This window comes from Bactrocera tryoni, chromosome 2 (assembly GCF_016617805.1).
Source record: "Bactrocera tryoni isolate S06 chromosome 2, CSIRO_BtryS06_freeze2, whole genome shotgun sequence".
NCBI classification, from domain to species: Eukaryota; Metazoa; Arthropoda; class Insecta; order Diptera; family Tephritidae; genus Bactrocera; species Bactrocera tryoni.
The window spans coordinates 30,162,874-30,184,831 of NC_052500.1; the positions used below are offsets into that span (position 1 = coordinate 30,162,874).

Sequence of the window (21,958 nt, forward strand, 5' to 3'; positions counted from 1 at the left end):
TATTTTTTAGTAAGCGAGATATCTTTCCACTTAGCTGAAATATAAACTAAAAATTATGCCTTACAATAGAACTTATAATATTTGAATAACTTGGGCCTAAATATTTCCGTATTTGCATACCTAGGTGTGTACTAAACAAATTAGTAATGTGTGGCAACTTTCTATAGAACAAAAGCTTTAAAACATATGGCACCGTTCTTAATATTTGGCAATCGTTGAGGAGTTCGGGTAGAATATTTCTCGTTGGAAAAGTCTGAACTTTTATTTTATTCTGATAAGAAATTTAATTTCAAAACATTACAAAAAGCTATCCAAGTATAAAAGTGATAAGTGAAGATTGTGTATAAACAAAATTTATGCAAGAGTGTGCAAAATTAATAGGTATAGTTTGAAAAAATAAAGATTCTTATATGAATTTTCTGAAAGTGAAATGACACTTTGAGAAGACAAGAGTTTAGAACTATATTCGAAGACGAAGGTGGTGGCGACGGCCATTAAGGAATTCGTGAGTTTGAGATGTGTTAATTCGTCAAAGCATCGTCGGGATTCGGTTAAAGCTAAACAAAGTGTCGCCAGTAGAGAGGAGTGGTGCTTGGGAGTGCTGCCAGATGTAAAAGCGTAGCACTGCCTTAAAGATTGGCGCATATTTTAGCATTTGTTTACAATTGTTTATATTTGAAAAAGTGGGAAAATTAAATTTGAGTGCGTGAAAATGATAAAAAATAAAAGCTCAATGAATGAGTAATAGTTTTTATCCAGTTATTTCACCTAATGTTTGCTGTATCCGCAAAAGTGAGATTTATAAGAAGCAAAGTGTATTTGAAAGTTTTATGTAATTGTTTTTAAATAAAATACGTAGTATGCATTAAAATTAAATAGCAAGTAAAATATATATTCCATATACCAGCAATGAGTAATGTTTCATATTTAAGTTAAATTAAAAACATATGCTATGGTTGTGTAAAGAGCGCGTAACCGCCTTCTCATCGCTCCTCCCAAAATTTTCAATATGACCTTTGTGGGCATGCGTCGTTCATAGCCGCAGAACCGCGGCTATTCCATTGAAGCAGAGAACATAAAACATATGTATATATGTTTTATGTCTCTGATTGAAGTTGCTTATGTAGCGGCAGCGAATGACGCTGTGTGCATGTATTTTGTTGTGCTATCTAAGAGTTGCTGGTCGGGTAAAGAGAGAGCACAATGTTTATGTCTGGTTGGAAATATGAACTTGGGAGGGGATGTGTTTTCTAAGAAGGGTCAATATGATTTATACCCAATTAGCATTTGTTTATAAACAATAAATATGGAGGCGCCGATGTTTCTAAAAATACAAATAATTAATATTATGCTTCTCATTGAAAGCTATGTTGAATGTGAATGTACGCATTTTATTTCAATTGATGCTTTCCTTAATTAAAAAAAAAATGTATATATTTTAATTATGTATATAATTTTTAAAAGTTTAACCTAGAATCCTTAGTATCTTTACGAATGTTTAAAGTTTCCTCTCAGTTTATTTGAAGACCAGTATATCACTTTACCAATTGGATGGTGCCGCTACCTTTCCCAATAAGAAACAGCACTGTTGATTGGGTATTGGCCCCTCACTTTTCGTTAATCAGAATCTGTGTAAAAGCAGTTGTCTGACGCGTCAGGCGCAGCGGCCGATTAATAGGAGTGCACTAAATTGAGCGTCAATCATTCTGGTTGTACGTACATTTGTTATTTCTTCGTTCTCATCTCCCTCTCAGCAAAATCAACGTTTGAAAGCCACTATGCTTACCGTGTTGGCGGCTGAGGAAATGGCAGCGAATTCGATGAGTTCTCTTCACTTCTCTCCACCTAATTCGGTTCAGTTGATTTCAGTCTACGCACCTTAACTCGTCGTCTCACCTCCGCCGACGTATTTTGTTCTATTCGGATTCTTTCTTCCTTGTTTTTTGCTTGACACCAAAGTTCTTCCCCTCTAAATCAAGTTAATTCAAAAGTTATTCTTCAATGGCATCCCATTAAGAAAAAATATATTCGAATATGCACAGTGGAGTGAATAATTTGTTTATGAAACTTCTAAATGTGCATATTAAATGTTTTTAGAAACTTTGTGTTAAAAAATGCAAGTCTTAAATATTAGCTAAAACTGAAACTAAAGCACAGATAAATGTAAAATGTTTCGTCGCATATAAGTGTAAAGTGCAATATTTTGAAAATCAAGTGACTCGTAATCAGCTCGGAATTTGCAATTGTCATAATTCTTGTAAAGTGAAGCGAACAAATAACCAAATAATACATACATAAGTATGAATATAGATTTGGAAGAGGCGAAAACTTAAACATTTACGTACAGAAAAGACGACTTATTAACGTCATCGTGTCATTCTGGTAATTGTAAATATGTATCAGGTATTAGGTTGAGAAGTGTGTGTGAGTGGGTAAACGTTCGGCTGGCTGGTTGAATGCGAAGCAATTGGGTTGGGGAAGCAATAGCGTATAAGCGAGTTTATGAGCGAGTGAGCAGGCAGCGAAGGCAGGGTTGCATTTATGCGGGAATGAAATGAGCTTTGAAATATACCTAGGCCGTGCGTAACAAGAAATCGACAGCCCGATGCCTTGCCCGCGAATGCACAATTTGACGTACAAACATACATACAATTGTATATACATAAGTACATTCTTGCCGCCATATGGATGTTATTTACTTAACATACTCGCATGTAAAATTATATGCAAAATTTAGTTGAAATACATATGTACGCAATAAATAATTTAAGCTTTGGAAAAGGTTCTTTGTTATAGAATAACAAATATTGTATGGACAGAAGATCACTTTTGCAGTGATCTGATAGAACACGAACAATGGTGATACTCTTATTGTATTAAAATATTGTGCTGAATGTATTTGTTTTTGATAAATGTAAATTTGTTTTGATAAAAATTTACATTCAGGTTTTTGGTGGGTGGGGGACGGAGACGTCAAGGTCAGGGAAAGTCAAACAATTTTTTGACACTTGTATTGTGTTTGTAGTTTGTTCAGCAGAAATATGAATTATGAACTAGGTAGATAGTAGTAGTATAATATTTTCAATGTTTGTATCATATTTATTATATTAATGGTTAAACTTAAAAAATTAAGCATTTTAAGTTACGACAGATGGAAAACTGCTGCTTTGCGCAAAAAAATGTATTCTATCCCTTCTCAAATCTCTATATCTACTTTGCAATCACTTTGCCCCACCTTCACCTCGACTAAATTTCGTTTTTTATTTATTAAACAATTATGAAATGCACTCTAATTGAGTATAATGGAAAACGAAATCAAACGTCTGAACAACGGCAGAAGCTCATAGCAATAGAACGAACATTTAATAGCTCAGTCTCAGCTAAAACTCAACATAGCAGTACGAAAGCACGAAGACAGTGGATTATGAAGATAATTATGACGATGACTATAACAAATTTGGGAGAGGGAGAGAGAGTGCAAAGAGAATGAATGAACTTTAATTAAATGAGTAATAAAGCAAACGAACTTGATTATACGCCTTGGATTGAATATTTCATACGGTTTTGTCAATCAACTATTCTGCTTAATATGTGTTTATTTATTTACTACCTTTAATTTTTAGAATTTTCAATTCATTAAGTATACATACATATGTACGTACATATGGCGGAAATAAAATAATAGAAATTCAAAAGCGCTGGACAACAGATAGGCAATATGCGGGCTGATGTCGTGTCGTCGTTTTTGGCGAAGGGGTCGGAGTTCTGCATTACTGTAGTAGTATTTTATCTTATTGGCATTAGTGCGGTAAGGTGTATTTGTTGTTCTATTCTCACTTGATGCGGCGGGGCATTGGCAAGAGCGAGAGGAAGCTTTTTTTTTGTGAATAAAGTCGTAAAGAGAGCAAATTGGAAGTAAACGCACACATTCAAACCTACAAATTTTGCTGATATGCATTCATACACATCCAAACGTAATTGCATGCATTGAGCAAGAGGAATGGCAAAATATAAGAGCCGAAAAATAGATCGAAAGGGGAAAAAGGTTGATGTGAGGTAGAGGTGTTATGTACGGTGGTCACGAAGTCGCAGTCATTTAGGCGGTTTTTAATTTTTATGTTTTTTTTCTTACTATGTTCATAAAGTAAAAATCGGTCTGTTTATGGTAGGGAGTAGGAAGATTACTTGTAATAGTTTCTGGATACAATACAGAACTCAAACCTCGATAAGTGCAATTATTAAATTTTTTTAGATGCCTAATCATTTAGTTGCACGGATAATAGTGGATATTAGAATTTACAAATCCTTCATATTGTCATTGGTCTTACAAGTTAAAGTCATTTTGCAATATTTTTGGATGTTTTAGTTTTTCAAGGATTGTTAATTGGTAAATTTTGAGACCCTTGCTATCTATGATAATATGCATCCAGAGAACATTAAGAAAAATAAAAATTTTAGAAATCGTATGGCATAAATATGTACATAAGTATATCCCAACAATATTCCCTGTTAATGTTAATAATGTTAACAAAGCTGTAATTACAGATTCCTTTTTGTTAAGATCAAAAATAAATTTCACGGGGTGAATTCCATCGTTGTTATGTGAATTCCCCGGTTGAAATATTACAAATGTTCGCCGACAAACTTGCACCTCCTCGATCTTTTATGTTCTCTGGTGAATCTTTATAAAATAATGACCATATATACATGCATATATACATATGTACATATGCATTGTATATGCATAACTAACGAAAGACGAAATAATAAACAATAAGTATATTTATGTACATATGTACTTATGTATAATCGTACAATACTTTTTAATAGCAATAAATTTCAAGAGTATATAAAGTTATATAATATTTAAATTCAATGATAGTGCACTGCACTTCAAAATATTATCGAAGATGTTCGCCATGCAGAACAGAATTCTGTGGTGTTTAGAAAATGAATAGTGAACATGCAGCAGTAAAAGCAACTCCTGGTGAGTCAGCGAAAGCCACAATTACTGTTGCCACTGCTAATGAATTGAATCGGCAATATCAACAACAGCAACGACATTCACCACAGCAACATCTTAACAATTCTCATCATTTACATCAACTGCAATTACAGCAACAACAGACGCAAAACCAACAACTAAACGAGGTGAGTTTTCCTGGCAAATAATAATATAATAAATCAGTGTCTGTGTTTATTTCTTGCCAACTTTGGTTAATATGCTTTTATAGTAAAATAAATATTTGTTTTGTTGGTTATATTCTTATTTGATTTATATTAATCACTTCACGTCTACTCACGCTGTAACTGAGCTTTATAATAATATCAATAACAATAATTATTTGCATCGTCCGTCTCGGATTCTATCTCATATTTCATATTGCACTCGGATTCCATCTCATCTTTGCATACATTTATGTTTAATAATAATTGAAGTAAATAATAAAAATTATGTTTTTTTAATTTACATTAAATTAAATGTATCGTAAATAAATCTTAATAAATAAATCTCGGGCTTACAAGTTTTAAGCTGAATAAGTATTAAAGAATTTTTATACGCTGAACATGGTATATTAAGTTTGTCACGAAGTTTGTAACACCCAGAAGGAAGCGTCAGAGACCCTATAAGTACATATATAAATGATCAGTATGTTGAGCTGAGCCGATTTAGCCATGTCCGTCTGTCTATACATACATACATATGTACGAAATAGTCCCTCAGGTATTAAGGTATCGTTTTGAAATTTTGCAAACGTCACATTCTCTCCAAGAAGCTGTTCAATTGTCGGAGCTGCCGATATCGGACCACTATAACATATAACTGTCATACAAACTGAACGATCGGAATCAAGTTCTTGTATGGAAAACTTTCACATTTGACAATGCATCTTCACAAAATTTGGTAGAGATTATTTTCTAAGCCAACATTGTAATCTCCGAAGAAATTGTTCAGATCAGTTAACTATAGCATCTAGCTCCCATACAAACTGAATGATTGGAATCAAGGGCTTGTATGGAAAACTTTCTTTTTGACGTGGTATCTTCTCGAAATTTGACATGGATTACTGCTTAAGGTAATAATATAATCTCCGAAAAAATTGTTCAGATCGGATTATAGCTTCCATACAAACGAAACACATATGTATGTAGTTACTGAAAGAAATGTACCTGTGAAGGGTATATTAGCTTCGGTGCACCCGAAGTTAACGTTTTTTCTTGTTTTTAGTATTGTTAGTTGCTCGTGTTTCACACCAGCTACAGCGACCGCCAAAATTGAATACTCATATACATACTTATATAGTTGTAGCGCTTACCGTAATTACGTACATAGGGTTTTATAAAAATTACGACTAGCTTTACAAAAATTTATTGGTTCAGAAATATATCTACATATAGACGATACATACACATGTATGTACATATGTATGTATGTACATATGTATGTATAGATACTTAATAGAGATTATCTTCTTGAATTTATGAAATGTCTGATCTTATATTAAGTAAATTTATATTTAGCAATTTAGATGAAAAAACTTCTTATAAAAACCAATTTTATGTCTATCCATTTGCATTTTGGTTTTTGAGAGCGGTCAAGAGAGGCGAAAATTCGATTTTATTCAAATAGCTTAATTTTTTTAACTGATTATTAATACATATTTAATCAATTTTGTTATAAACAATATATGTATTTCATTGTAACTAAAAATTCTCACAAATTATTTCCCCCATCTAGTTTTTTATACATATTTGAATTTAATTAATTTACTCATTGTTTCACTTCCATATCTTTCTCTATGCGTTTATGTTTAGCAGTTTCAGTTCACCTTCAAAATAATTTAACACATTCTAACTTTAAAAATATAACCATACTTTTATGCATACAGTATATTCAAATGTAGTTTATATAAATTATTAAATGTCGCTTGCAGTCTAATTGTCCTCTCTCTAGCCTAATTCAACCCCCTTCTATTCGTTTAGGCTACGAAACATTTTGCAGCGCAAATCCTTTGCTTACTAAGAAACTCTCCTTACATATACACACATATGTATGTATAATTTACCCTATCACAATTAAATGAATGTTCGTGCCTTTTGATTAACGCCACACCTCATCTCTGATTCTGCTCTTTCTCTTTTTCCACCAAGTCCTTTTCATAACGAATAGTTCTTACTTTGCCTCTGCTGTCCTTAGCTTTTAGTGTTTCTATTCAATATGGCAAAGGAATTTGTGTTTCGTTGTATATGCGGAGTATAGCTTACCATGAAATGTCTTGGCCCATTTTATGGGATGGCGCTCCCATTTTGCGATAATATTTTTGTTTTTCCTGCAGTTTTAAATAGGTTTGTTCTTATTGAATATAATCGTATTGTTATAAATATTAAGATAGCCTTAAATCAGATACTTGAAATGCCTATGTACATACATACATACATATGTATGTATGTAAGTATACACGAATTGTATAAATGTACATAATAATACATATTACATATTATTGTTTGTAACCACCCAGATTTGTCTTTTTTCTGTTAGTAGTATGTAGAGAGTTTTTCAGAATACCTATCTTAATTTTTTTTGGAAACCACTATAAGAAAAATCTCGATGTTTACCGCTTTTGTAAACGTGATTTGTGAGGAAAACATTTGAAGTTTTAAAATTTGATGTAAAAGTTTCATAAGGCAAGTATAACCGTAATGTTGTTGTTGTTTTAACGGAAATTCAATCCCCGTTGGGATGGTAAAATGTCATTTGTGTTGTCGTCGATGTCATCTAACGGTAGGCCCAAGAAACGTGCTGTTTCGACGGGGTCGGACCAAAGGGAGGAGGGTGTTAGATGGGTGGGGTTTATGGGGCATGCAAAGAGGTGGTCAGTATCATGCGGAGACTCGGGCATGCAGGACATACGTCGGGTATGAATTCTGGATGTTTTAACCTGGCTCCCGCTGTGAATGGCGGTCACGGAAGGGAGTCGGTGAAGGTGTTGATGGCCTGTCTAAAGTTAGTTGCGTCCGAAGTCCGGTCGGCGTACTGTACGACGTCGTCGACGTAATCCAGGAATGACCTTTTGATGCTCCTAGGAGGCGGTTCCGCTCCAAGCAGATGACTGCAGGGGTGATTTCTGCGAAAGCATCCCAGCAGGAACTGCCTGGAGAGGAGTTCATTATGCTCCTTAACTGGGATCATAAGCGTCTCACTGTGGAGGTGTTCAATGGGAGACATCAAAAGGCATCCTGTAGTGGTCCGGAGTGCAGTGTTTTGACAGGTCTGTAGTTTCCTCATCTGCGTACCACTGCATCCAGACGACCATATGGGGGCTGCGTAATTGAGGACCGGCCGGCCGATTGCCTTGTATGTTGCCAACAACGTTTCTTTGTCTTTTCCCCATGTGCTGCCGGCTAGCGACTTCAGGATTTTGTTGCGGCTCTGTACTTTGTCGATAATCGCGGTCGTATGAGGAGAGAAGGAGCATAGACTGTCGAATGTTACACCTAAAATCTTAGGATTGTTGACAGTCGGAATTTTGACGCCGTCGACTGCAATGTTAAGCTCAAGTCTATACTCCTTCGTCCAGTTTGTGAATATGGTCGCTGTGGATTTGGTGGGGGACCGTAATTTGTCTTTTTTGCTAAAATTCGGCTTGAAATTAAGATATTATGCCTATATACAAATATTTAAGACCAATATCTCTTGTTGAGATTAAACGCATCAAATAGTCAAATAATTTTAATATTAATTAGCGATATTATTAGCGATAGTCAAGTGGCACTTGAAGCAATCTCTGCTTATGAGATCAAGATCTGAGAAGGTGCGGGAATGTGCACTTCATTTGGCTGCCCGGTCACAAAGGTATAGCCAGAAATGATGAGCTCGCCCGCTCCGCAGCATTTCCTATCATAGTTGGGTCTGACCTTTCATGGCGGTGGGTCCTCATACCATAAAGGAGCTGATCCGCAAGGAAGAAGGAGGAGACAGAGAGAGGAATTGGCAAAAACTCCAAAACACGCTTCATGCGAAGTTTTTAATGGAGGGTTATAGCTTTGGCTGGTTTAAATATGTAATCAACCTGAGAGGGTACAAAACCCTATGTTTGCGGTGCAATCTTTGTCTATTTATTTTACGTTATCTTGTTAGGAATAAACAAATGAATCTTGAATTTTCCCCGGGCTAACAAAAAAATACATTTTCACCTACTATAATCCATTTTTCCATTTACGGTCCGGAATTTTTGGTTTTTCGATTTAAGCTCATTTTTAGAGCGTCATTAGCTATATTGTTGGACAGTTTTGACGTCATATTCATAAACAGATGCCTCGTCACCAATAATGAAGCGTTTGATGAATGTTTGGTCCTCAGGAATGTTGTCAAGCATTTCTTTTTTGAATTCGCCTGTATCTCGTTTTTGCAAAAGATTTTAATCTTTTACCTTTGACATGCTTCATACGCAAAAAATTCAACGAAATTCGTCGATTCGATCTGTAATCTCTCTATTGCAAATACGATGATTTTCGTGGAACACACTTTTCGCGTCGTAAACAGCTTTAAAACACACACTATTGACACATCAGATCAAACTTCTCACGAATATAAAAAAGGTAGTACTAATCTAGGAATCTAGGATTTTGTATCAAAAATATGCAATGCTTCCATGCTTTCATATTCGGTTCTTAATTAATTTTTAATATTTAAGAACCGATAAAATGTCCTAGTTACACAAAAATGTTACCGAATTTACACAGACGAAGCGATAACACATATAATATAAAATTGACATCAGCTTGAACCACATCCATATACTTACATAGGTAAAATATTATCGATATTCATCTAACAGATAATCGTAATGTCATGAGCTTACATAAGCTTCTTTTAATGAACTTCTTGTAGCTATTTTCATTTGACATTTGACTTTGTATGGATTTCTCTACTCACTTGTATGCATATGTGCCGTATGTTGTATTTTTGTGTAATATATGTACATAAGTATGTGTGCGAGTATATTTGTGGACATGAAATATTATGCATTTGTCTAAAATCTCACTTTACCTGTGTATTAATTCATTTGCACTCATTTGTAAACACTCACATACATATGTATATTGGACGATGATTTTTGAGAACAAATTTTCATACGAGCAAGCAGACGCATATACTTACACATACATCTACATCACATACACACAGCCATTTGTGGATATACGTTCCTGCATCTAGAATATTGTATGTGCTAAAAGAGCTGTTGGTTGGCAAACAAATCACGTGCATATATAAACGTATATGAATGTTATGTAGCTTACAAAAATAATGCCAAAAATAACAATTTGCATCCTAAATAAGAAAAGAAATCCTTTGAGTCTGAAATTGTGATATTTCATTTTTAAAAGCATCCACAACATGTTGCAGCCACAGCAAATCCGAAGACAACAAACAGCACAACAACAACAATTGCAGCTGCAGCCGACGCAGCAACAGAGTAATTCAATGTCGTTGAGCAATGCAAGTGGTGGAGTTGGTGGTGGGGGCTCCACTGCCATAGTGACAACCCCTTCCACTATAGCCACTGTACCCGCTGGGACAGCAGGAGGCATGGTTGGTGTTGCCGGTAATACCTTAATACCACTGACAGCCCCAGTCCAACAGCAGCCAGTTTCAATAGCCACTTTGACGGCGGCGACAATTGCGGCCGTTGCAGCTGGAGGTGGCACACCAACCACTCTAACCGCGACGCCAGTAACCATCGGTGGTCTTAGCATAAGTGTTACGAATCCTGCAACTGTCGTTACTGGCAATATTGCTGACACAAAGATAGGCCAAACGGCATTGCAACAGCACCAACAACAAACACATCAGCAGCAACAAACAATAAATTCAACTGGAGACACATTAGCAACGGCATCAACCACAACTGCACTATTGCCAAATGCACCAAACGTAAGAGTTTTCCGTCGTAGTACAACAACAATACAATAAATGAGCAAAATTAAAAACTCACTCACTTACTCACTAGCTCATCATGCATTATCAACCAATCACCGGTTCATTCAATGCGCACAATCATCGAAACAAAAACATAAACACGCAAAAATCAACACTTTGGAGTTACATTAAACGTCCGCCGCTGATTCTATAGAAAGTTTTAAAAGAAGGGCCATGCATTCTGCATGAAATGTGTTGGGTTAGATTACATAACATAATAATTACAGCGAAGGTTTATCAACTAATATTCCGCAAAATATTTTCGAGCTTCCGCTTGTAGATTCATAATTTCCAATGCACGACAAACAAAATTCTCTAATGACCCGCTTGCTGGTTAATCGTTTTTTGTTTTCAATAATGGCTTAATTGCAAAGATTTACTATAATTTACCTTCTATTACCTATTTTCTAAGAGTTTTCTGTTGACTTTCATTCATACAATCGCACTAATCTCATTTAATTTATTTTTTTTATTGAATACAGCTAATTTTATTTCTCTTTCATTTTATATATAGTATGTACGTTTCTATATAAATTATCCATCAATTTATTTTTTCAGTTGAGCAAATATTGGGTCGTTTCAAATGGTCAAGCGCTTCCCTACAATATTTTGCCAAATGGAACAATAATCACACAACATCAGCGGCAGCAAACGACGGAGCAGGATACACATGCACAACAACAGGTTCAACTTCAGCAGCAACAACAGCAACAGCAAGCTAATGCATTACAAATTCACGGTAATGCAAAAATTTGCAATTTGAATTTTTCTTGCTTTTTTAGCTTTTCGTGGTCGATTTGCCAAAAATGGAGTGTTAATTTATTGTTGCCTAATTTTATTAGTCTTAATGTTTATTATTTATTTGCAGCTGCAGTAAATGCCAGCGATGACAATCGACAGCAACAACAGCAGCATGTTTCGCAGCAGCAACATGTAACTGCCGCTGTGCAGCAGTCACAGCAAACTCAACAACAGCATCAACAGCCCCAACAACAACAACTCTTACAACGAGAGAATATTAAAGAGGAGAAACCATTTTTAGATAACGGGAAGTTAAATCAATCTTTAGTTATGCAACACGTAGGCGCAACAGCATCGTCCGCGCCGACGACGTCCGGTGCTACTACCATAACCCTAGGTGCGCCGAAAACCGAAGTTAAAGACGATGTTGGAATGGGCAAACCGCCTATTGAAATGTATAAAGTTAACATTGAAGACTTTTCCCAGCTTTTTACCTATCATGAAGTTTTTGGTAAAATTCACGGTGATGTCATGAATCAGGCTGCACATGCAGTACCCAATCCTGCACCACCACCACCGCATGGTAATGCGAGCAACAATGCTGCAGTTGCGGCCGTTGTGGCCAGCGCTAATGCTGCCGCTGTCGCTGCTGCTGCTGCCGCGGCAGCCGCAAATACAACAAGCGGTGTTGTGGCCCCCACAACAACTACCAATCTAACGACGGCAATCAGCACTAGTGGCACCACCACTGCCCCCGCAACGGCTGTAACAGCAACCCCAACTGTGACCGGGGAGCTACTGATGCCAAAAATGGAGGGTGGCCTACCGGTTGTGGATCAGACAACAACCATCGCGCTTGCTCCGGATGGCACTCCCATCGCTACTGGTACACATGTCTGTGACATTTGCGGCAAAATCTTCCAATTTCGCTATCAATTGATCGTACATCGACGTTATCATAGTGAACGGAAACCATTCAATTGCCAGGTTTGTGGACAGGGCTTCACAACTTCACAAGATTTAACGCGCCATGGGAAGATTCACATCGGTGGACCAATGTTTACGTGCATCGTTTGTTTCAATGTATTCGCTAACAATGCCAGTTTGGAACGGCATATGAAACGACATTCGACCGATAAACCATTTGCATGTACGATCTGCCAGAAGACATTTGCACGCAAGGAACATTTGGACAACCACTTTCGTTCGCATACGGGCGAGACACCTTTCCGGTGCCAATATTGCGCAAAGACATTCACACGGAAGGAGCACATGGTGAATCATGTGCGCAAACACACGGGTGAGACGCCACATCGTTGCGATATTTGTAAGAAGTCCTTCACGCGCAAGGAACACTATGTTAACCACTACATGTGGCACACTGGTGAGTGGTGGGGCGCGTTAAAAAACAAATCCCCTCTTTAACCTCACAATATTTCATATAATTTCATTCACGTCATTTATGCAAACAATGAGAATTTATTACTGGAGTGGTTTTTATTTAGTGTGTCATGTATAATTTGCAAATCAGCTCCAACTGCTTTAAGTTTGAATGAGAAATTGCTTTGTTTGTTTAGCAGATGCCGATTAAATTCAATTCTTATTGGATAAACTCTAAACTGCAATCAAACTAGATAGGTAGATAGTTGTACGAGTTTGTTCACATCAAGCCGACGCAAAGCAAAGCATAGCAAAATATTGGGCAGCTCTTATCATTTTACGCTTTGCCGAGCAACAGTCGCCATTTTTATTAGAGAGAAGCATGAAAAGCAATACTTTCATTCTAACAAACACTCCGCTTTATTGTTAAGGTATGAATTGTCAAGCAAAGCGAGGAAATTAAACACGCGAAACACGAAACTCTTTGATTTGAGGAGAGTGGGCTGTCAAAACTAGCATTATTTTATAACATTTTTTAATGAAACCACTTTTGAAAAAAAAAAACAGATTGGAACATTTTGCATTTCGATATTATTTTTAGAAGGTCATTACCCGAGTGGACTCAAATGCATTCACATTATAAATAAATATCGGTTTATTACGCAGATAAATGACATAAATTTTTCAAAAGTCATGTAATGTATAGCAAAGGGACAATACAACTCATAATAAAATATCACAATAGTTGCACATAATTCAAAATTATTTGTCTTGCTTGAAATTTAGATTCGTACTGAGTTTGTCAGTTATTATAAGCCGATTTATTTCTGGCATCTCGCCTTTTTGATATCAGTTGTTCAAAATTCCCTGATCTTCATCGCTACCAACATAATAATGGAACGCGTTTGAGAGAGAATTTTGAAAAAATGAGAGTTGCTCTCATCACATCATCTTTGATCCTGCAACCCTCACGCGTCTTATTTTGAAAATACAACACTGTGTTTAGTATATTTTAAATATAATAAATTGCTTGAGGTTTTGTTAGTCAAGACTTTAAAATAATATAAATAATGTTTCCATTTTATTCTCACGATGTTTACAATGAATTTGTTAGGATTAAAAAGGAAGAAGAGGAACCATCCTTCTATCCACCACCCACCACTCTAAATAATCTTGTAAAACAAAGTGGTGTTGAATTTTCAAGTAAATAATTGTCAAAAGTTACCTTTAACTACGTGTGTCCAATTATAAAACATTTCCATTCTTTAGCACCATTTCATAAACACAATCATTTAAGTGCAGATACATAAATATGCTAAACAATTTTGTTTTTTTTTTCTTATAGGCCAAACACCTCACCAGTGCGATGTATGTGGCAAGAAGTATACACGCAAAGAGCACCTAGCTAATCATATGCGTTCACACACTAATGACACACCATTTAGATGTGAGATATGCGGCAAAAGTTTCAGTCGCAAGGAGCACTTTACCAATCACATTCTCTGGCATACCGGTACGTATACGTCTTATCTCAGTGAAACAGTTGTGATGATTTCCAAAACTAATCCTATAAACTCAATTCACAGGCGAAACACCTCATCGTTGCGATTTCTGCTCGAAAACATTTACACGCAAGGAACATTTGCTAAATCATGTACGTCAACATACCGGCGAATCGCCTCATCGTTGCACATATTGCTTGAAAACGTTCACACGCAAGGAACACCTAGTAAATCACATACGTCAGCATACTGGTGAAACACCGTTCAAATGCACCTATTGCACGAAGGCATTTACGCGCAAAGATCATATGGTGAATCATATTAGGCAACATACCGGAGAATCGCCGCACAAGTGCACATACTGCACAAAAACATTCACACGAAAGGAGCATCTGGTAAATCATGTGCGTCAGCATACTGGTGAATCTCCTCATCGTTGCAGTTACTGCAAGAAGACCTTTACACGCAAGGAGCATTTGACGAATCATGTACGTTTGCATACTGGCGATTCACCGCATAAATGCGAGTATTGTCAAAAGACATTTACGCGTAAAGAGCATCTAAACAATCATATGCGCCAACACTCCAGTGACAATCCACATTGTTGTAATGTGTGCAACAAGCCATTCACTCGTAAAGAGCATCTCATCAATCATATGTCACGTTGTCACACTGGTGATCGTCCTTTCGCTTGTGAGACTTGTGGTAAGTCGTTTCCACTCAAAGGAAATCTGCTGTTCCACCAACGTAGTCACACTAAAGGACAGGAATGTGAACGTCCGTTTTCATGTGAGAAATGTCCCAAGACCTTTATATGCAAGGGTAAGAGATTTTTAAAATTCAATAAAAATTGTGAGTATATTAAGCTATATTTCTTAAAGGTCATCTTGTCTCGCATATGCGTTCGCATTCGGGCGAGAAACCACACGCGTGCACATTATGCAGCAAAGCTTTTGTTGAGCGTGGAAATTTGAAGCGTCACATGAAGATGAACCATCCCGATGCGGTAATGCCTCCTCCGCCGCAGCCTCATCCGCAAATCCCAGCTGGTATACTGACGTCAGTCAAAGAGGAAATAAAACCAATATTTCGTAAGTGTTAAAATGATTTTAAAAGCGTGATATTAAGTAAAATAAGATATCCAACTGGAGCAGTAAATATGTTTAGTGCTCTTACGGTGCTTGACACTTTTGGTTGCTAAAACAATTCGGGGGAAAATAACTTTCAAATTTCCTTATAAATCATTCTTATGTTAACAGATACCTTAATAATTTTTATACCCTGAATGGGTAGTTTGTAACACACAAAAAGAAACGTCGGCGACCATATAAAATATATAAGTCGGCATGACGATCTAAGTCGATTTGGCCATGCTCGTCTTTTTGTCCGTCTATATACGCGAACCTAGTCCCTTAGTTTTTGTGATATCGATCTGAAATTTTGCACATGCGCATTTGTTGGAACCGCCGATATCGGGCCACTATTGCATATAGCTGCCATACAAACTGAACGATCGAATATGTTTCCCTGCATGTTCAACTTTTTTATTGATTGAGATTTCTTTACAAAATTATCTAAGCAACGGTACAATCTCCAAACAAATTGTTCAGATCGGCCTACTGTAGCATATAGTTTTCATACAAACTGATCTTTAAAAGCAAAGATAAATATCTTTTTGAACCCTTATCCTTATATATCTTTGTTCTATTAGAAATGCACCTGCAAGCGTATTATAGGTTAGGGTCACCCGAGCTTTACGTTTTTTTTCTTGGTTTTCCAAAGTTCAATTTTATACCGGAATTCTTCACTGTGATACAGGCACAAGTCTCTAAAATTCAGATTTTAAATTAATACTGTTTTTGTGACTTGAGACGATTTTGCAATTCAGTACGTGACAGTTACAAAATCTCTTAATTGAAAATCAGCTCTTACGTTTCATTATTTAAAGATGTACATATTTACACTTGAACGAAAATATATTTGTCGATAATAAATATGACATTTTCTATAACATAGTCAAAAGCAAAATGACCAATAAAATAAAAATATACAAATACCATATTTAAATTTATTTTTTTTTTAACTTTTTCGTGTTTGAGTTGCTTACAAAATATCGATTACAGTCGATTAGTAGCGATGATGATCTCTATAAGTGACTTGTCAATATATTCAAAATGGCAAAGAAGAGTTCTTTTTAGCTTTGTGACCAGCTAACTATGAGGTGACAAATTTGAGACAATATTTTGTGACAACAGACTAGAGACTGTGTTGTGAATAGTAACTTGTCACAAATTATGATTTTACTTCAAAATGTCTCAAATAGTCACTAGAGATTGCTTACTGACTATATACTATATACATAGATACTCGACTGGGTCACAGTTATTTTTTCATTTTTGTTTTAAATTATTAATATTATTGTTCATGACGTTTTTTAGCAAATTAGGGATTTCATTTAGGATTTTAATTTTGCTAACAATACATAATTATGAATTTTCACATTTCCGCTCAGTTCCTCATCAAACACCGACCATGCACACCATCCAACAAATTACATCGGGCGCAGCTGCGGCAAATGCCGTGCAGTTGGCCCCTAGTCTGGTGCCGTTGGTTACCTCAACGATAACTTCGCATAATAATCAGAAGCCGCAGCAGCAGCAGCAACAACAACAGCAGCAACAGCAACAACAGCAGCAACAAGCACATCAACAGCACCAACAACAGGTGCAACAGCAGCAGCAACAACATCAACAGCAGCAGCAGCAGCAGCAACAACAACAACAACAATTACTACAATTATCCATACAACATCAACAACAGCAGGAACAACATCGCCAACACCAGCAACAGCAACAGGCGCATCACCAACAAACACAGGCGCAAGCACAACAACAAGCTCATGCACCACAACCTCAACCGCAACAACCGCCACCCGTGCCTATCGCACTCATACAAACCGATCCGGGCGTCTTGGCGCGCGCCGCCATGCAACTGCAGCACCTGCCAGCGAATGTTGAGCAACATCCGGTGGTTTACTAACAGCAGCATAATTTCACACACTGGTGAGGCGCGTTGACGGCAGCGTTCAATAATAATAATAATAATAATAACAACAACAACAATAATGTTAATGATATAAGCGAGGTGGATAGAACGGTGCTGAGATAAACGCGAGGCTGCAGCTGCTATTACCCAGCCACAATGGCGACTGGGGCTTAGTAGTGCAACCGAGACTGCAAGTTGCTGACGTGATTGTGAAAAGGCAACATTTTATATGGCGCGTAAGCATTAAAGTAAGACGGAATTCGTATAGTAAAAGAAGTTTATTTTTCTGCACATATAATATTTCTAAGTTTTTAATTTAAGTCATTTACATATACAACATTAACCGTGCTGCATTATTGTACGCGCGCATATATATCTTGAGTCCAATATTAAGAACACGAGCAACATTTTTATCACTATATAATTAGAACATAAGTTTAAGCCCCAACATTTACTTTGAAAATGAAGTCAGATTGTCGCTAAATATTCAAAACCTCGCGACACGCTGTTCTCCGCTTAGCATAAACCTGAATTAGTGAGCAATTTCTTATTCTATTGTGTTGATTTGAAAACTCTATTTTTAAGCTTTACTTTTCAGCTTTACTGTTTATTTCGAACTTTTTATGTTGAAAGTCCCGAATGGTAGTTTTGTGCAATATGACGAGTTTTCTAAAGCTCTACTTTTAAAGTAGCGGCATTTATTTTTACGCAAACAGTGTTTTTCACGCTTACTTTATTCAGTTTCATTCTAAGCTGATTAACAGCGTGTTTGGGTAAAAACGATTGGATGTGTGCTGAATTGTGAATGTAACATTACCTAAAAGTGTTACTTAAACTTTGTGAAGTGCCAAATTTGAGTTGGCATCATATGTTTCAGACATTAATAGAATTTGTAAATTACTTTTTTTATATTTTTAATAAAAATATGCTTCCAAATGCTTTATTTATTTTAAATCTTATTAAAAATAAAATAAAAATTTTAGACACAATTTCGATTAAAAATTTCCAACAGGTTTTATGTGTCACATTTGCGATAAAATTATTGAATATGTACTGACAGATATTTTCGAAAATCATGTTCTCTTCGTTCTACGGTTTCTTTGCATACTATGAAGAATACAAATCGTGCCATCCAATTTTATATACCTTATATGCTTATATGTTTAAGATACATACATACAAATATGTAGGGTATCGGCGGGAGTTGTATATAATACAAAGCATACATACATATTTAATAACATGATTACATATATGTATAAAGAAGTATTTTGAAAAAAATCAACAACAAAGTGTAGTGAGGTTGCGATCTCGATATTTGTTTTCACCCTGTTTTATTTTCGACTCGTTAGGTTTTCCTTATTATCTGCAGCTAAATGGTTTATAATTTTTCTGTGACAACCATTTTTAATTAAATTACAATTTATTAAATATTTAAAAGTAAAATATAAAGAGATACGCTGTATTATTCGCATTTTAGAAATGAGTAAAATTAAGTGACTCTCAAGAGAGACGAGTGGTAATTAGCATAACAGAGAGAGAACTATTGTCATAATTGACTTTGATTTAATTTTTTGTTGGATAGAAAATTAAGTATGATATGAAAGATAAAATTAGATGTGTAGTAGTATGGCTTTAAGCGTAGTATATGCAAAAATTGTAAATTAAAGTTAAACATTTGAAATTCGGTATTACTATTATTGATGGAAGAAAAGTAAGAGAAGAAAAATTTAAATATGTACGCAAGCCAGCATAAGAACGTGTACAATTCCAAATTAAATTATTCATTTACATGCAACTAGAAATTAAGGCAGCAGCAATAATAAGCAAATATTAAAAGAAGTCTAAAATAAAAGCCTACGAAAAAGTTTTAAAGCGACAACTTAGTGAACATTAAAAGAAAATCATTAAATTAGTTATACATACATACATGCTATACATACTTTATATATACATATATATAAATATGTTATTGGATCCGTTAATCATAAAGTAGTTGAACTAACTTGTAGCACACGTACGTACATATACACAAAAATACATAACATACATACAGTTGATAAAAAGTTTGTTTCCGGACTGCAAGTGACTCTAGCTACCATCACGAAGAAGAATGCGAAAATTGACAAGTTACTCTCACAAAGTGCGAAATAATTGAGCAAAAGCTCGGGGAACTAGAAGAAATTACCAAGGAAATATCATAATGTTCTTTTGTGTTAAAAACGCTTTTTCAGTAAAAACTTGTCTGACTAGTGATGCTAAGCAGTTAAGAAACAAACCTATTGTAAATCACAAAAAATCATCAAAATGTAAACAAGAAATTCACAACAAAAATATTTTCGTAAGAAAAAGCACGCCCTCAAGCAACACAAATTTTTAATTTGCCTATTTTATTTTCATTTTTATTTATATTCTCTTTTAATTTTCTCTTTGATAATTTGATGTCTAATAACATCATATTTATTATCTTCTCTCATCTATGTGCTACATTATTATTATATTATGACTGACCCAAATTTAAATTTCCACTTTGAAACTTCAACTGGTGCAGAAAGTATTCACATAATAACTGAAATCATCGATACATCATTTACATACATACATATTTATCAACTGCATAGACACAAATAAAATATATAAACTAACCAATTATACATAGCAACTGCAAATATGAAACTAAACATAAAAATTAAAAATAAAAATAAATAACTGTTAACGCTTTAATTTACAATTAATCGATACGCATAAATAAATGTACGATAAAAGGATAACGGATAGTTATTAATAAGGCACCATACAAAGGTGGGGTTTGATTTTTTCGTATGAGCAGCAGCGTTAAGGAAGCGTAGTAAACAATAACACCAGCAAAATATTTTGTAAGAAATAGCAATCTAATGCTTACATATATACACACATTACTAATAAATGAAATAATGCTAAAATTATTGCAAACATAGCGTTAGTTTATAATAATATATATATATATATATATACATATATACAATATACACTTAAGCTCATTTACTAAGCTAACAACTAAAACAACAATGATTGTTATTAAATGGGTATAAAAGTAATGCAATTAATATATACTAATGGTTAATTACAAAACCAAAAACACACAAAAATATAAAGATCTTCAAATACATTATTAAGCGCGCTGAGCGTTCGATAAGCATAAATGCAAGGGTGACAATGAAAAACATATAGGTATTAGCTATTAATATGCAACTAACTTTACACAAGCACTAACTAACTAGAAGCGTTGAAGAGCATAGACATTGTCGCATGTGTAAACGCTTAAATAATGTAACTGCATAGTATTGAACATGGACATATTGGTGGCTACTTGGTTACAATACTGGTACACTTTGTTGGTCGCAAATAAAATTCTTATGAGCAAGACGCTTACACGGTAAAAAATAAGAAAGCGCTAGCGCTTTTGTACAGTTTGGCCACCTTATGTACCAGCGCAAAGTTAAGAAGAGTTAATTAAGAAATGATAATGGCAATGTTGAAAGTTTGATTTTGCTTTGTAAATGTGCATCATTTTTAGCGGCTTCCAGAAAAATGCGTAATTGTCAGCAATTACAAAAAAATTAAAATAAATGTATGCCAATCAATAGCGCAGTCTACTAGAATGTGTATGAAGTTACGTTTAATACACTGAGAATGTATAAATAGATACATATGTATTATTATTAAGAAGAAGAAAATTATTGCTGATCGCTTTGTCGCTGATTAACATATTTAAAAATATATATTGGAATTTATACTTTAAAAAAGTAAAATATCAACCAATTAAAAAATGCATATATATATAACAGCAAAAACAAAACATAATTAAAGTTGTAATAATAAGAAATAGTAATAAAAACATATCCTTGTATCAACTAAATCACAGTTTGTCAAATGAAAGCAAAAACTAACATGTTTTAATAAACAAAAAATATTGTAGCGCATAAAAAATAGAAATGTATGCACTGTTTTAAGTTGAACTCTTCAATGAAAAGCTTACAATATATCGTTAAACAATTGCAACAACAGCAAGAAATAACAATTGCTATAAACATAAACCTTACTATATACTTTAATGCACTGCAATTATATATACATACATATATATTTGATTTGCTTTTGAAAATAATATGATCGTGTGTTTTATTTATTTCTTTTGTGGTTTGTAATTTTTAGGATTTTTTGTTGTTAGAATCAGGTTTTATTTCTGTTATTATTTAGTTGTTTTGGCGGCGAATTATTGACATTTGTGGTTTGTTTACATTACACACAACCAGGGTTGCGAATTTTA

At 35.0% G+C, this 21,958-nt stretch overlaps 1 protein-coding gene across 7 annotated transcripts; it reads left to right on the plus strand.

Annotated features, from left to right (window-relative positions):
- Window positions 1-223: 223 nt before the first annotated feature.
- Window positions 224-21,801, plus strand: LOC120767212 (zinc finger protein 473). Of its 7 annotated transcripts, none has more exons than XM_040093021.1 (9): window positions 224-381; window positions 4,831-5,151; window positions 10,409-10,936; window positions 11,540-11,720; window positions 11,850-13,106; window positions 14,448-14,615; window positions 14,689-15,426; window positions 15,486-15,695; window positions 17,117-21,801. In XM_040093021.1, exons 2-9 carry the CDS (start codon window positions 4,951-4,953, stop codon window positions 17,641-17,643), a joined length of 3,810 nt encoding a protein of 1,269 aa, XP_039948955.1. In that variant the 5' UTR covers window positions 224-381; window positions 4,831-4,950; the 3' UTR covers window positions 17,644-21,801. The 7 variants fall into 7 exon arrangements, with proteins under 7 accessions (XP_039948955.1, XP_039948959.1, XP_039948957.1 ...); XM_040093025.1 differs by having other exon boundaries at window positions 11,850-13,022; XM_040093023.1 differs by having other exon boundaries at window positions 4,883-5,151.
- Window positions 21,802-21,958: the final 157 nt, after the last annotated feature.